This window comes from Zalophus californianus, chromosome 6, assembly GCF_009762305.2.
Source record: "Zalophus californianus isolate mZalCal1 chromosome 6, mZalCal1.pri.v2, whole genome shotgun sequence".
NCBI lineage: Eukaryota > Metazoa > Chordata > Mammalia > Carnivora > Otariidae > Zalophus > Zalophus californianus.
Window position 1 is genome coordinate 35,503,720 of NC_045600.1, and position 13,257 is coordinate 35,516,976.

General features: G+C 56.3%; 1 protein-coding gene across 6 annotated transcripts in view; it reads left to right on the forward strand.

The window, feature by feature from the left end:
* Window positions 1–13,257, forward strand: part of SPTB (spectrin beta, erythrocytic) — a 120,390-nt gene that overhangs the window by 99,586 nt on the left and 7,547 nt on the right. For 4 of the 6 annotated variants that reach the window (XR_003515540.2, XM_027568865.2, XM_027568864.2 and 1 more), the window contains 6 exons: window positions 1,248–1,492; window positions 2,602–2,740; window positions 3,202–3,286; window positions 4,125–4,321; window positions 4,622–4,671; window positions 5,167–5,245. Coding sequence is in view for 5 of the 6 variants with exons in the window: in XM_027568865.2 (XP_027424666.1) it covers window positions 1,248–1,492; window positions 2,602–2,740; window positions 3,202–3,286; window positions 4,125–4,321; window positions 4,622–4,671; window positions 5,167–5,245 (795 nt within the window). In the remaining variant the exon portion in view is untranslated. Of the gene's footprint in view, window positions 1–1,247; window positions 1,493–2,601; window positions 2,741–3,201; window positions 3,287–4,124; window positions 4,322–4,621; window positions 4,672–5,166; window positions 7,323–13,257 lie in introns of those variants that run through there. The other 2 variants (XM_027568869.2, XM_027568868.2) reach the window with 2 other exon arrangements.

Sequence of the window (13,257 nt, forward strand, 5' to 3'; positions counted from 1 at the left end):
GCCGGCACTGCTGGCGGGAGCTGTGGCCTCCGGTCGTTCTTTAGCTTCAGAAGTAGTTCTTCAAACTGAAACCTCACAAAAACCCAAGGCATAAAATACCTTAAAATGCTGTCTCTGGTTGTGCAACAGGGTTCCTAGGGAACACATATATGGTGCATTTCTAGCGCCAAGTACTGGTATCGGCATTACATTTAGTCACTGACTCCTCATAGCCACACTCTCAGCTAGGTGCTAACATCATCTGCACTTTATAGATGAGGAAAGCAAGGCACAGAGAGTAAACAAGTTCCCCGGAACGTGTGGACGAACAGTGGAGCCAGGATTCAGATCCGGTGTCCTAGCGTCCTGGCTCTAGACTCCATGCCCTTGGCCACCGGGCTGTTCAGTCTTTCTACATGGGAGCTGGGGGGACCCCAGGATCTGCTTAGACTCCCTCCTCCCATCAATGGGGTGGCCCCATAGGGCTCCACAGAACTTGGTGTGATGGAAAGGGTGAAGGCAAGGGGCCCCCACTTCCAGGGCCTTGGCAGCCTTCCAGAGGCCCAGGAGAGACGGGCTGGCTGTGGAGCCCTGCACCCAGCCAGCGGGGTCCAGGGATAGGATGCCAAGGTGGGTCGGGCCCTCGTTCACTCAGAAGAGGATCTCCTAGGAATTTGTCATCCAGCTGGAGGTGAGGCCTGTTGCGGTCCTTGTGCTTTGGGGGTGTCAGAGCCCCTGAGGGGGGCACAGCCCACTGAAGTCTCAGGAATGAGGCCTTATTGCACTGGGCCCGGCCTCAAACAGGGGATCTGGTAGAGCCCCTTCCTTGACAGGCAGCATGCAGAGTGGTTAAGAACAGGGACTCCAGTCTGCACCCCTCTTCTAGTGTCAGTGACCTCAGGCCACTCACTCAGGCTTGCTGTGCCTCAGTTTCTTCATCTCAAAAACAGGGATCACAATAGTACCTCTTTCATAGGGTGCCTATGAAACATGCCTGGCACGTAGTTACTCTTACTACAGTACTTCTGGGGAGATCAAAGGGCAGAGAGTTCCTTTCACTCCCATATCCTCATCAAAGCCCAAAAGATGGCTTGGGTCCATAGAGGCCAAAATGAGGAGATTTCTCCCCCAGCATTGGTGGGAGGCTGAAGATCTTGCCTTCCAGAAGAGTCCTGGGGAGGGAGACCTGGAGGAGACAGACCTCTTGCCCATCAGAGGCCCAGGACACATCTTTCTAGGGAACAATGTCTGGTTTTGCACAACCACAGGTCCAGCAGTTCCAGGACGTGGCCGGCCGCCTGCAGAAGGCATACGCTGGGGAGAAAGCAGAGACCATCCAGAACAAGGAGCAGGAGGTGTCCGCCGCGTGGCAAGCACTGCTCGACGCCTGTGCCGGCCGCCGCACACAGCTGGTAGACACGGCAGACAAATTCCGCTTCTTCAGCATGGCCCGAGACCTCCTCTCCTGGATGGAGGGCATCATCCGGCAGATCGAGACCCAGGAGAAGCCTAGGTAAGGGGGACATGCTCGGGGCCACCCCGCTCAGCCACTCTGTCCCCAGGCCTGGCAGACCAGGCCGCTGCCCTGGGCCTCCTCCTTGGAGGGACTGTCTTGGACTGTGGGGGCACTTGAGGCTGGGTCCAGGCAGAAACGGAACAGCTCGGCTTCTCCTGGGAGGACCGGCCATCACAGAGTAACGGGAGCCCGGAGAGCGGCGAGAAGGACGTCTGCCGTTCAGACGTGACAGCATGGCAGTGACCATAGCTCCAGCTGTCAGGGAGAGCAAGCGCTCCACACATCCAAAGCAGCACGCGTCCGAGCCTGTGCATCTCCCCCCAGTGCTGGGACGAGGCGGCCATTCTCCCCAAGCTCCAGAAGGAGCTTCTTGTCTGGGTCAGGGGGCTCATGCCTGTCCCATCTCTGTCCCTCTGCCCTAGAGTGCCCGTCCTGATGGCCAAGACTTTATAGTTTCAATCTTGATTCAGAATGCGACTCACATAACATACCATTCAGCCATGTAACGTGTCCCATTCAGGGATTTTTGCATGATCACCGGGTACAGCCCTCACTACGGTCTAAGTTTAGAAAACTTTCATCACCCCAGAAAGAAGCCCTGTACCCGTTAGCAGCCATCGCCCCACAATTCCCTGCTCTCCCCAGCCTCTGGCAACCACGAACCTGCTTTCCGTCTCTCTAACTTTGCCTGTGTCCTAGACTCGTCACAGAAGGGGACTCAGACAATACGTGGTCCTCTGTGACCGGCTCCTTTCACTTAAGGATGAACCTTTTAAGGTTTGTCCATGTTGTAGCGAGCATCAGAACTTCATTCCTTTTTATTGTCAAATAATATTCCCAGGCTTCTTTTGGCGTCCCTGAACCCCCAACCCATCCCCTGCCCACTGACCAATGGAAGACACTAGGGCATCAGCATTCCCGCTGGGGCTGGGCTGGTAGAGGACCCCCTGGCTGGCCAGAGAGAGAGGAGGAAGTGGGGTCAGACTCCCAGGGAGGTGGGGGGCGGCCCTCTCTGGTCTGGACTTGGCATCAGGCAGGCCAGAGTCACCCCAAGTTTCCTTCTTCCCCAAACTCCCTCCCCAACCCATGGTCCCCCCACCCCCCAGGGATGTCTCCTCGGTGGAGCTGCTCATGAAGTATCACCAGGGCATCAAGGCAGAGATCGACACCCGGAGCAAGAACTTTAGTGCCTGCCTGGAGCTGGGAGAGTCCCTGCTGGAGAGACAGCACCAGGCCTCGGAGGAGGTGAGAGGACAGTGGGGTGAAGAGGAGCCCCTCCCTGTCCTTGCCTGCATTCCTGCCGGACCAGACGGCTTCCTGGGAGGGAGCCCTGGGCCATGGTTTCTCTGAGGAGACTTTCTTTCACTCATGGAGCATCAGGGCTGTGTGCAGGCCCAGGGACAAGAGCCCCAGCAACCCCACCCAAGGCTGACAGCTTAGTAGGGGAGAGCAGGCTCATAACCCACCTAACCACCCACATGTGTGCATACTTTGGCGTTGGCAACACCCATTTCCTAGGAGAGGCACACGTGCCTCAGAGGTTAAGTAACGCCCGAGATTGCGCGGCTGGCAAGGGGAACGGCCAAGACTTGAAGCGAGGTCCTTGTGACCAAACCCAGCATGCTTTGCAGGACCCATTTGCACACCCCTTCAGACAAGAGGAAGGTTTACCAAAAGCCTGAGCTATTCTCCCTTCCTTCCCACAGATTAGGGAGAAACTGAAGCAGGTGCTATCTAGGAGGAAGGAGATGGCTGAGAAGTGGGAGGACCGCCAGGAACAGCTCCGCATGCGTGAGTGCACCTGCGCCCCAGACCTTGGGAAGGGGGGCAGACTCCTGCTGAGGTGGGGACAGGGGAGAGGTGATTTTCACTGCCTAGAGAAGAGCCCCCAGAATGCTACCCACCAGCAAGGTTCTGGGGCCAAGGGCCTCGGGGGTCCGCACAGAAGAGCCGCATGGACACACTGCTGGCAGCCCACCTCTGACCAGCCAGCATGCCGTCTCCCCGCCTGCCCTCTGCCCCACCTGGGTCCAGGCAGAACCTGAGTGGCTCGGCTTCTGCTGGGAGGACACCACCGCCTTGTGCCAGGCTGGTGTCCCTGTAGCCTGGGGAGGGGTCAGCTTAAGGCTCTTGCGCCTCCCACATGTTTGATCTGAGGCATGTCAGGCACAGACAGAGCTCTGTCTCCTGCAGCTGGAGACTAAGGAGAGGTGGAAAATCCACCACTCCTGGCTACACACGAGCCAGGAAGGCCTGACGGCCCCGTGGTTGCTTGTGCACGATTATGTGAGGCAGCCAGCGGCTGGGAAGAGGGCGTTCAAGGCAAACGGCTGCTCCTCAAAAGGAGACATCCGAATTATATTTTGTTTTCAAACTAGTGTTTGTTCTAATTCATGTGTTTTTCCAATATACCTATGGGTAGGGATGAGAAAACCCTCCCCCCATATGGCGTGGGATGGAGTGGTCTCAGGCAGCAGGGCACCGCTGAGCAGGGTGTCCACGTGGTTCAGGGACCCTGTGCAGGCCTCCTGCCTGACCGCCAGCTCCTTGTCTGTGGAGTGGCCCACTACTGAGTGCTAACAGGCCCTTGGGCCCTGTGGGTGGGTCTGTGGCTTGTTCCCCGTGGCAGTACTGGAAGTGTGCCAGTTCTCGAGGGATGCCTCTGTGGCCGAAGCGTGGTTGATCGCCCAGGAGCCCTACCTGGCCAGCCGGGACTTTGGACACACGGTAGATGGTGTGGAGAAGCTTATCAAGAGGCATGAGGCTTTTGAGAAATCCACAGCCACCTGGGCTGAGCGCTTCGCCGCCCTGGAGAAGCCCACCACGGTGAGCTGGGAACGGGCACTGGGAGGCCCCACAGCTGCGCCTCGGGTGGGGGATCTCAAGTCAAGAACTCTGAGCCTGTCATTAGGCACCCACGGACAGTGTAAAAGGCTTGGTGAGGGGCAGCGTGGGAAGGAAATAGGAGACATAGAAAGTACTTCTGAATTCCAAAAACAAAGGGGTGATTTCTAAAAGAATAAACACCAGGTGTGTGGGGAGGCATCTTTAGGGAAAGCTGGTCTAACAGCAAGCAGGCTCTTCTCTGTGGCTACCCTGATACCCTGGGCCTTTCCTTCCCCTTAGCTTGAGCTAAAAGAACGCCAGACCCCAGAGAGACCCGAGGAGGAGAGTGGGTAAGTGTGGGGAGGGCCAGGCGGTGGATTTAGCAGGAGCGTTCTGAGAAGACGGGTGGGAAGGGGAGGGAAGGTACTTTTCATCAGAAACAGGCCCCCTGACGTCTTAGTAATACCTCTCACACCTGGGCCACTAGCCAGAGAAATCTGAAGTGCCTGCAGCCTGAAGGCGGAGAAGAGCTTTTGTTTCCCCCAAAACACGGGTGGCCTGAAGGCCTGGTACAGGCAGAAGCGCCCCCCCCACCCCCCCCGCCCCGTTCTGGGAGCCACCTGAACACGTGCCCCAGAGGCCATTCTGCCTCCAACCATGTCCATTTCTGAAGGGTCTGCCGTACGTCCCGGATTAAGCAGTTCCTTGCTAAGTGCCTGTCGCCAGGAGGCCCGGACCGGGAGAGAGTTGACATGTTCCTGGTGGGGAGAGTGGGAAGCCAGGTCCTGCGGGTAGGCATTGGCCTCGGGGAGATGGTTTCTAAAGGAGGACTATGTCTTCCATAGGCCTCAAGAGGAAGAAGGCGAGACAGCAGGGGAGGCTCCCCGAGGTCCACATCGTGCCGCTACCGAGAGAACGTCCCCGGTCAGTTTCCTATCCTATGTGTCTGGCTCCTGGGAGTCCTTGCTGCCAGAGCCCTCTCATCCCTACTAGGCTCAGCCGGGGCAGAGCCCGAGGGCAGGCATGCACCACCCCTGCTTCCAGACTCCTCCTTCAGATCAGTCATCTTTTTTACTTAGGTTTCCTTAATTTCTAGAGTAATTCCCCTCCTTGCTTCAACCCAGAAGAAACTGACATGCCAGCCCACTGACATGACTCTTTAGTTTGATTTTATCTAGTCTAATAAATTTTATTGTATAAATACATCACCATCTACATGAGGAGGAACAGTTGATCTAGAGAAGACTTATTTTTATATACCATTCTTCTCCCATTTTCCCTCTCACTCCACCCTTAACACAGCATGCCCTACACGCACATTCACACACACGCACGCACGTGCGCGCGCACACGCTTTCTCACACGTGCACAAACAGACCATCTGATCTCGCCTGCCCTAGCCACGGGCATTCAGGGCAGTGAAGGGGGGACACCCCACCCTCTAGCCCACCCCTCCCTCCTACACAGAGCACCCTCCCCTTTGCTCCCAACCCCCCTCCCCCGGGCCTGATGCCTGTGGGTCGGTTTGAAGGTGGAGCTGGCTCTGAAGCAGGAGTGAAGGAGAGCCTCAGGGCTTCTGGGTCACAGGGCCAGTCCCCCCCACACCTGGTAGAAAAGGAGGGCGCATCAGAGACCTGGCTGACGGAAGTGTTGGGAGGGTCCAAGACCAGCTGCCGAAGGCGTGGGACACATGGCTTCAGGAAGGAATAGGTCTATTAGCTGAAAAGACCCAAGGTGCCCGTGCAGGGAGCCCGGGAGGCTGTAACCCCAATTTTGGAGAAATTCCCTGGGGAGCAGCTAAGAAGAAGACAAGACTTCAGCATGTGCCTGGCATGGCTCACCAATGCATGTACCCCTACCTGTCCAGCTGCCCGATTGAGCTTGCCTGAACCTCTAGGGAGGTTGGTATTCTAGGTGGAAATTCCTGATACACCAGCCACTCTAGAAAAATGCACATACAATGAGTCTTTCCCGTGCAGAATCTCTGTCAGATTTGTATTTCGGCCCTTCTCACACTTCTGAGAGTCACACACACCCCCTCTCCCACGCTGAGCTCCCTCTGCAGCCTCCAGCCTGGCCAGAGTCCTCCCTTTCCGAGCTGCACCGGCCCGTCATGTCCAGCAGAGGGCATTCCTGGGCTCCCGATGGAGGGCCTCTCCCAGAAGTGCCCTCTGAAGCACCCACCGTCGCATGTGGGGTCTCTGGTGGACTTCGTCCCAGCCCCTTTTTCCCAGAGACGGCCCCTACTGGAAGGAGAGAGAACTCTGGGGGCTGGCCTGAACTGTGGATGCTGGGGCTGGGACTGTCCCCCATGGCCCGCGCTTCAGCTGTGCATCCCTGTGTGTCTCCGTGCGGTGGTGTCCTGGGTCTGTGGGCTCCTTTGTGACCTCCTGCACGACTCCCGTGGTTTGTCATGTTCGTCTGTGTGAATGTAAGACACGTGCATCAGAGCTGCCTCCGTCCAGCACCTGACTGTCACTGGGTTTGGGGGAATAAAATCTTGGGCCTGAGCATCTCTGGAATGAGGGAATGAGCCTACAATGGAGACCCTTCCCAGAGAGCCGGCCACTGCGCCAGAGGGGGAAATGCCTGGGTTTGGTACATGAAGAAACCAGATGGCAAATCCAATGAACACCAGGCCCAAGGCCCGAGGCCTCATGGAAACAACCACGAGGCTGCTACTTCTCCTTTCTGAGCCCTTTGCTGGGCTTTATGAGGATCTCCAAAACTCCAAGGGAGGGCACAATCTCCAATTGGTCTTTGGTCTGAGAAGAGAGGAAAATGGGCCCCATGCAGGCTGGGACACCTTTGCAGAAACCGCAGGCCTGTCCCGAGAAGGGCTGACAGCGTGCTGCCCCTTCCCTCCGGCCTGGGGCACGGTGGCTCTCCTGCTGTCTGTCCCCTGTGTGTGTGGTCCAGTGTGGGCGCCCTGTAGAATAGATCCATGTGGCGTTGCTTTCTGTGAAACCCGTCACTAGTGCATGCTGGCTTCCTGCTCGGGGGAGTGGATGGGAGGGGACCAGGCACCTGAACCCCTGCCTAGCCGGCTCCACACCACCGGGGGGTGGGGGCAGCCTACCAGCCCCAGCCCAGGCCCCCCCTTCCCGGGTGCGTCCATGCTGTTCCACGTCAGTTTTTCCTCAAGCACATCATCGTACAATGAATTGTCTCCCTCATCACTTTTCCACATTAGAGCATGTTCTGGTAAAAAAAAAAAAAAAAATCCCTTCATACAGGTAAGTGTGTAAGTATGTGTGAGGCCAAGCAGAAAAAAGGTATCAAAAAAGCCAAAACTTCTGGAGTGGAAGTCAGGACACTGGGTCCCAGTCCATGATTCTGCTGGAGCGTTCCTGCGTGATTTTAGACAAACCACCTAATCCTCCTGGGTCTCCTCACCTTTATAAAGCCCTCTCTTAGGGATTACAGACAGTCCAGAACATTCTTGTGTGTCAAAAATGTACCTAAGTAAAGGGAGAGGCTGGGAGAGGTGGGTTTCCCCACTTTCTTCGGGTCTCATCCTCAGTCTAAGGAGCCTGTTCGCTTGTCGGCTGCTAGTTGGTGTGAGGCTGGAGATGGGAAAGAAGAGGTAAAGGGCTGGGATATTTGCCTTTGTCCTTGTTTGGGGAAGAGAGGCAGGGTTGGGCCTCAGCTCCTGCAGAGGTCTGGACCCTGAAGATGGCCCCAGGGTGCTGGATGGGGGCCTGGTGGCAGGCTGAGCCATTCCCTTTCCTCTTAGTTCCTGAGGCACTGTCACCCTAATACCCCCTGCCTTGTGTGTCTCCCCTTCATCCTGGATGTGGCTCTGGAAAGGGCTTGGGGGTCTTGTCAAGCATCCTCATCTTCCAGACCCTGGGTGCCTCAGAATCCCCTGTGTAACATCTGTGGTGAGATGTGATTGATTTCACGGAGGAAAAATGGTATTGCAGAGGATCCAAATCCCTCCAGGCTTGAGGGGCCCCAGCCAACAGTGCTGGGATGTCTTCTGCACACAGCATCTGTTTCTCGGCTTTGGGATGGGAATTGGGGCCTGCTTGAGGAACTCTCCCAGCAGGGCAGCTGCTGGGACTATGTGAGAGACATCCCTGACAGGGACTGGTGTTCCTAGGGGCTGTGACAACAAGAAAGAGTCCGTCTTCAGGGTCACGGGATGGGTAGTCATGCCCTGCCTGCCTCAGGGACATGAGGCTACTCCAGAAAGCAACTGCTGGGTGCTGTTCGTTATCAGTCCCCTTCATCAGGTGGTCAGGGAAAACTCACCCAAGTGCAGCTCACAGGTGTCACTCTTAGTGTGACCTTTTAAGACTGCCTGCCCCTGGCTGCCCTGGAGAGGACTGGGCATCTCAGCAGGGACAAGGGAAGGGAGTCGAGCCACCCAGGTCCCTTGCCTCTCCCTTCCATAGTCTCAGAGGTTGCTGTGGCTTCAGGGAAATAACCAGCCCTTGCAAATGTGAGGGACATATCCCAGGCGCTGGGGGCGTTGGGTCCCGGGCACTGGGTCACCGCCAGGATACCTTTCAGACTGGCACCCCCTTGGCCAGCTGGGCAGCTCCCCTCAGAGCAGCCTCCCTGGTGGGCGGCCTGGAGTTTTACTCAGCGGCCAGAGGCCAGGCTCCACTGTCCTTGGATGGAAGGGACGTGGGTGTGTGTGGAGGGAGCAGCTGTGTTTCTTCTTGCCTGAGCACACTTTCCCGATCCTTCCTCCCCCACCCTGTGAGGCTCAGCAGAGCTGCCGCTTCAGGCATTTTCAGCCCATGCGAATCATATTTGTTCATAATGAGCAGAAGGGGCCTGGAAAGGACTCTGTTTTCCCCTAAACCTGGGCGTGGCCCTGTCTCCCCAGGATGCCTGAATCCACGTTGCGGGGGGTGGGGTCTGCGTGCCATCTGGCACTGCACCCTGATATTCCAGGCTTCTTCTGGACCTGTGTCCCCCACCCAGCTCTCCCTGCTGTGGCCACATGCAATCTTCCAGGCCCCGCTGCTCCAAAGGCTGCCCCTAAATTCTTTCTTGCAAGCTGTGTTTCAGAGCATCCCAGATACTGACGGACTCGGGACAGAACCCATTAACATTGGAGGCGATCTCAGAAATGGGGTTTGAAGCTGCCAGCTTAACCACTGGGTGTCAGATCTGGATGGGGGAGTGGACATCTCTCTCTCATTTTTCTGAGTGGCTGGCTCAGAGTCACCACGGGATGGAGCGGCCCCCAGTTTCTCCAGGGCAGAGGGACCAGAAGAGCCCCCACTGATGGCAGGAATGGTGAAGACCGCTGCCAAGGAAGCCTCATTCTCCTCCCGCCCATGATGGCGGCGCACCAGGTCTCCCCATCCCTGTCTGAGGGGACCCTGCACATTCCCCTCTCCTCTCCCCTCACTTCACCTGGTGCCCTCCCACCCCCATCATCTTCCCTGGTGTCCCAGTTGTCATCTTGGATGGATGGCCGGCCCCCAGGGTGCGGTGTGGAGCCATTCTGCCCCCCGTCCCACCTCTCATGAGAGCCCTCCACCCCAGCCACTCCTGCCTGCCTTCTCTCTGTAGGCATTTGTCTCTGCTCACCCTGAGTTGCCATCTCTTCATTTCTTCTTTCAACTCAACAAAGCATCTCTTTTTCTTCTCTTGTAAACAATTGTCTTCTGAACTGTCTTCCCAAGCTGCCTGCCCACAGTCCTTCCCACCCCTTTCCCAGAGGACAAGCGCCCAGACATCAGACACTGGGGGAGCATGCAGTTCTCAGCAGCAGAAGTGGCCGGCTTCCCCCACCTCCGTTTCAGAGCCCTGTTGGATTGCCTCAGGCATCCGGCCATAGGCCTCGTGTGGCCCCACACCCCTCCTCCAGCCCCTTCAGGTGTTTCTCTGACTCATCCCACATCAGCGGGCTCAGCTCATTTGGACCAAGAACTGCGCTGGGTAGGTGCTCTCCTCTGGAGCAGTCCCCGCCCCTCGTGCAGCAGGATTCCATAGGAAGAACTTGGAGTTTGGGACGGGACAGATCTGCTGCCTTGACTTTCCACTCACTAGATGTGTGGCTGAGCAAGCTGCTCATTCTCCCTGACCCCCACTTTCCCGAGTCTCTAAAATAGGGGTAGGGATGATACCTGCCTCACAGGTGTGAGTATCAGAAGAGAGAACATAGGTAGAACTGGCATCGAGGAGATGATCCCAGCCTTCATTTTTCCCTTCATTTTTTCTCTGTCCCTTACTGCAGTCCTTCATCTCTTAAAAGCAGCCTTCTCCGTATGAATGCCAAAGCCCTCCCAAACCAACCGCCCTGGAGCGCCTCCCCCTTGACCCGCCTACGTACACATTCCAGGCTCAGTCCTTGCTGTGAGATCAGTGGGCAAAACCATCACATCTCAAGGTGGAATGGTCTCTTCGCAGGGTGCACCCTTGTGCCCTGGTTCTCACGTATCAGCATCTCCTTTAGAGAGAAGCCCCCCCTCACTTGTGTTTCCTTGCTTGTTAATACATCTGGGTTCACCGAGCACCTTCTAGAACCTCCAAAACACCCTGTGGTCCCAAGCCAGGTGATTTTTCTCGTGGGAGTCCCGCATCTCTGTGCTGTCTTCTGCACCACCAGCTGGCTGGGCCTGGAAGTACACCTTCCGCCCCTTTGGTCCAGAGCAGAAATGTACCCATCTTGCCCCCCTTCTTCTCCCCTTCTTGAACCTCCTTTGTGGCCCTCTGCCTACTTTGCCCAAGCCAGCTTCCTAGCCAGGCAGGACCCTAAAAAGTCAAGCTTAACAAGACTCTGAAAAGAGGTGGCCATCCCCTGCCCACCAGGAACTGAGGCCTCTCCCTGTTTGACTACAGTCCTGTGAGATCCTAAAAGCCTCTCCTCCCCTGATGTCCCCCAACCCGCAGCCAGTACTGCCTGTCCCCTGCCCTCCTCTGACCTCTCGATCCCAGCAGCCGGCACACGCACATACCCCCCTCTCAGATGCCCCCACTGCAGCCACCTGTTCCCCAAAGCGAAGAACCTGGCTCCACCCTGCATACAGCCCCTCCCCCGATTCCAGCTCCCACCGCGGGCCATTATCCCTCGGGCTGTCACTCCCATTTACCAGCCAGACTGCCCAGCTGCTCCAGCCTGCCACCGAGAATTTCCTCCAGGCCCCCTCTTTCAGCTCCTCCGGGTGGTGTCTTCAGGCTCGGCCCCCTCAGCAGTGTAGGCGTAATCTGTGCATCGTCCTCGTGAGCTGAAGCAGTGGGCTCCCTGCCTTACAACGTGGAGGGTAGAAGGGAATCTTCGATGATCTCCCTTCTCCAGGGCCCTTTGGCAGAACCTGCCTGTCTCTACAGCCACACGAGTAGCCAGCCCTGGGCCCCAGCTCCTCGCCTAGAATCCCCTCCCTGTGTCCCGCTCTCCACAGGTCCCACCCTGGTAGGGCAAGGCAGACTCTTCATATCCGAGCACGGCACCGTTCCAGGGGCAGCAGGAACACGGTCCCCACCTCCTGTCCCTCCCTGCCACCGCTTTCTTTTAGAAGAGAGCACAAAGCCCATTTACCCCTGGGGCCTGGGAGAGGAAGGTCCTTCTGGCCAAACCATGCCCCATCTTTCTCATCTGTGGCTCCTCCCTTAGCCCTGAAGAGCAGTTCTGCTTCCCTAGACCTGGGGCTGCGGGGTGGGGGGGGGGGTGGGCATCAGCTGCCAAACATTTCTCTCGCCCTCTTTCTGAGCTCTTCCTTAGGCCTTGGCCTTCCGGGCAGACGGGACAGAATGGCTTTTAAATTGTCTCCACATGAACAGTCAAGAACACAGAAGAAATCTTTGCAGACATTGGAGGACCCCCATTTTCTAAAACCCATGACCGGGCCATTTAACTTTTGACCTTGATGGCCATGGCCTCTGAACGTCCCTGCTAGGGAGTGGGGGTCAGGCACTCAGGAGGAGGAAGCAGAAGAAAGGTTAAGATGAAGTTGGTAGGCAGTCCTGGAAAAATCTGCCCTTATTTGCAGGGGACGGTTCCAAAAAGGAAGGAGAATGGCAGTATGGGAAGAATATGTGGACACAGTCCCTAGTAAAACCAGTCCGCGGAGGGCAGAGGCTGAGCAAGAGAGGCACACACGGCTGTGAGGGTCTTCTCTGAACCCCCACCCCCGGCAGGTGCAGGGAAAGCACTGGCCCATGACCAAGAGGAGCAGTACAGCCAGATGGAGAGGTGGGGGATGAAAAGAGGCTTCACTTCCTCCATTAATAATCTACCCCCCACCAAGCTTTATACCCAAGTCAGAAGGGTGGCCTGATCAAGTCCACAGAAAAAGCCCAAAGCCAGGCACCCAGGCTCCCAGTCTCACCCCTGCCAATTCTGCCCTTCCTCCCTCTAGGAGGATGATCCTGGTCTCTAGATCCTTGTGGCCAATGCTCGCTCATTGCAGACAATTGCAGATACAAGTACTACAGATGAGTAAAGATGAGTGTGAGCCAGCCACAGTTCTCCTGGGGCTCTAAGACAGGAAAAGATGAAAGACCTAAAGATGTGATTTAAAAAAAAACAAAAAAATCCTTGCCTTCTAATTCTGGAGTGCATGCTCTCAATCACTTCTGATACTTCCTAGCTGTGTGGTCTTGGGTAAGTCACTTAACCTCTCTGAGCATAGATTTCTTTGTAAATTGAAGGTATTACACTAGGTTAGTGGTTTTAAAACTTTTCAGTCCTGTTATCCTTTCTTTAAGAGAGATCTTACTGGAACTCCAACTTAAAACTGTGTATTGGACAGTCCTGATTTGATGGGACCCAAACATGACCAGCTTTACCTTTCTTCCAGCCATGGCATCAGACATCTGCATTGAGCCTCTCCTGCCGTTGCTTTACTATCGTCTCAGGCAGTCCTCGGTCACCTTCAGCCGTTAGGGTCCACCCGGTGTCTCAGTTTACTACTTCAATCCACTATCCGATGTCACGTCCACCTTCTCCCATCCTCCATTTCTCTATTTCA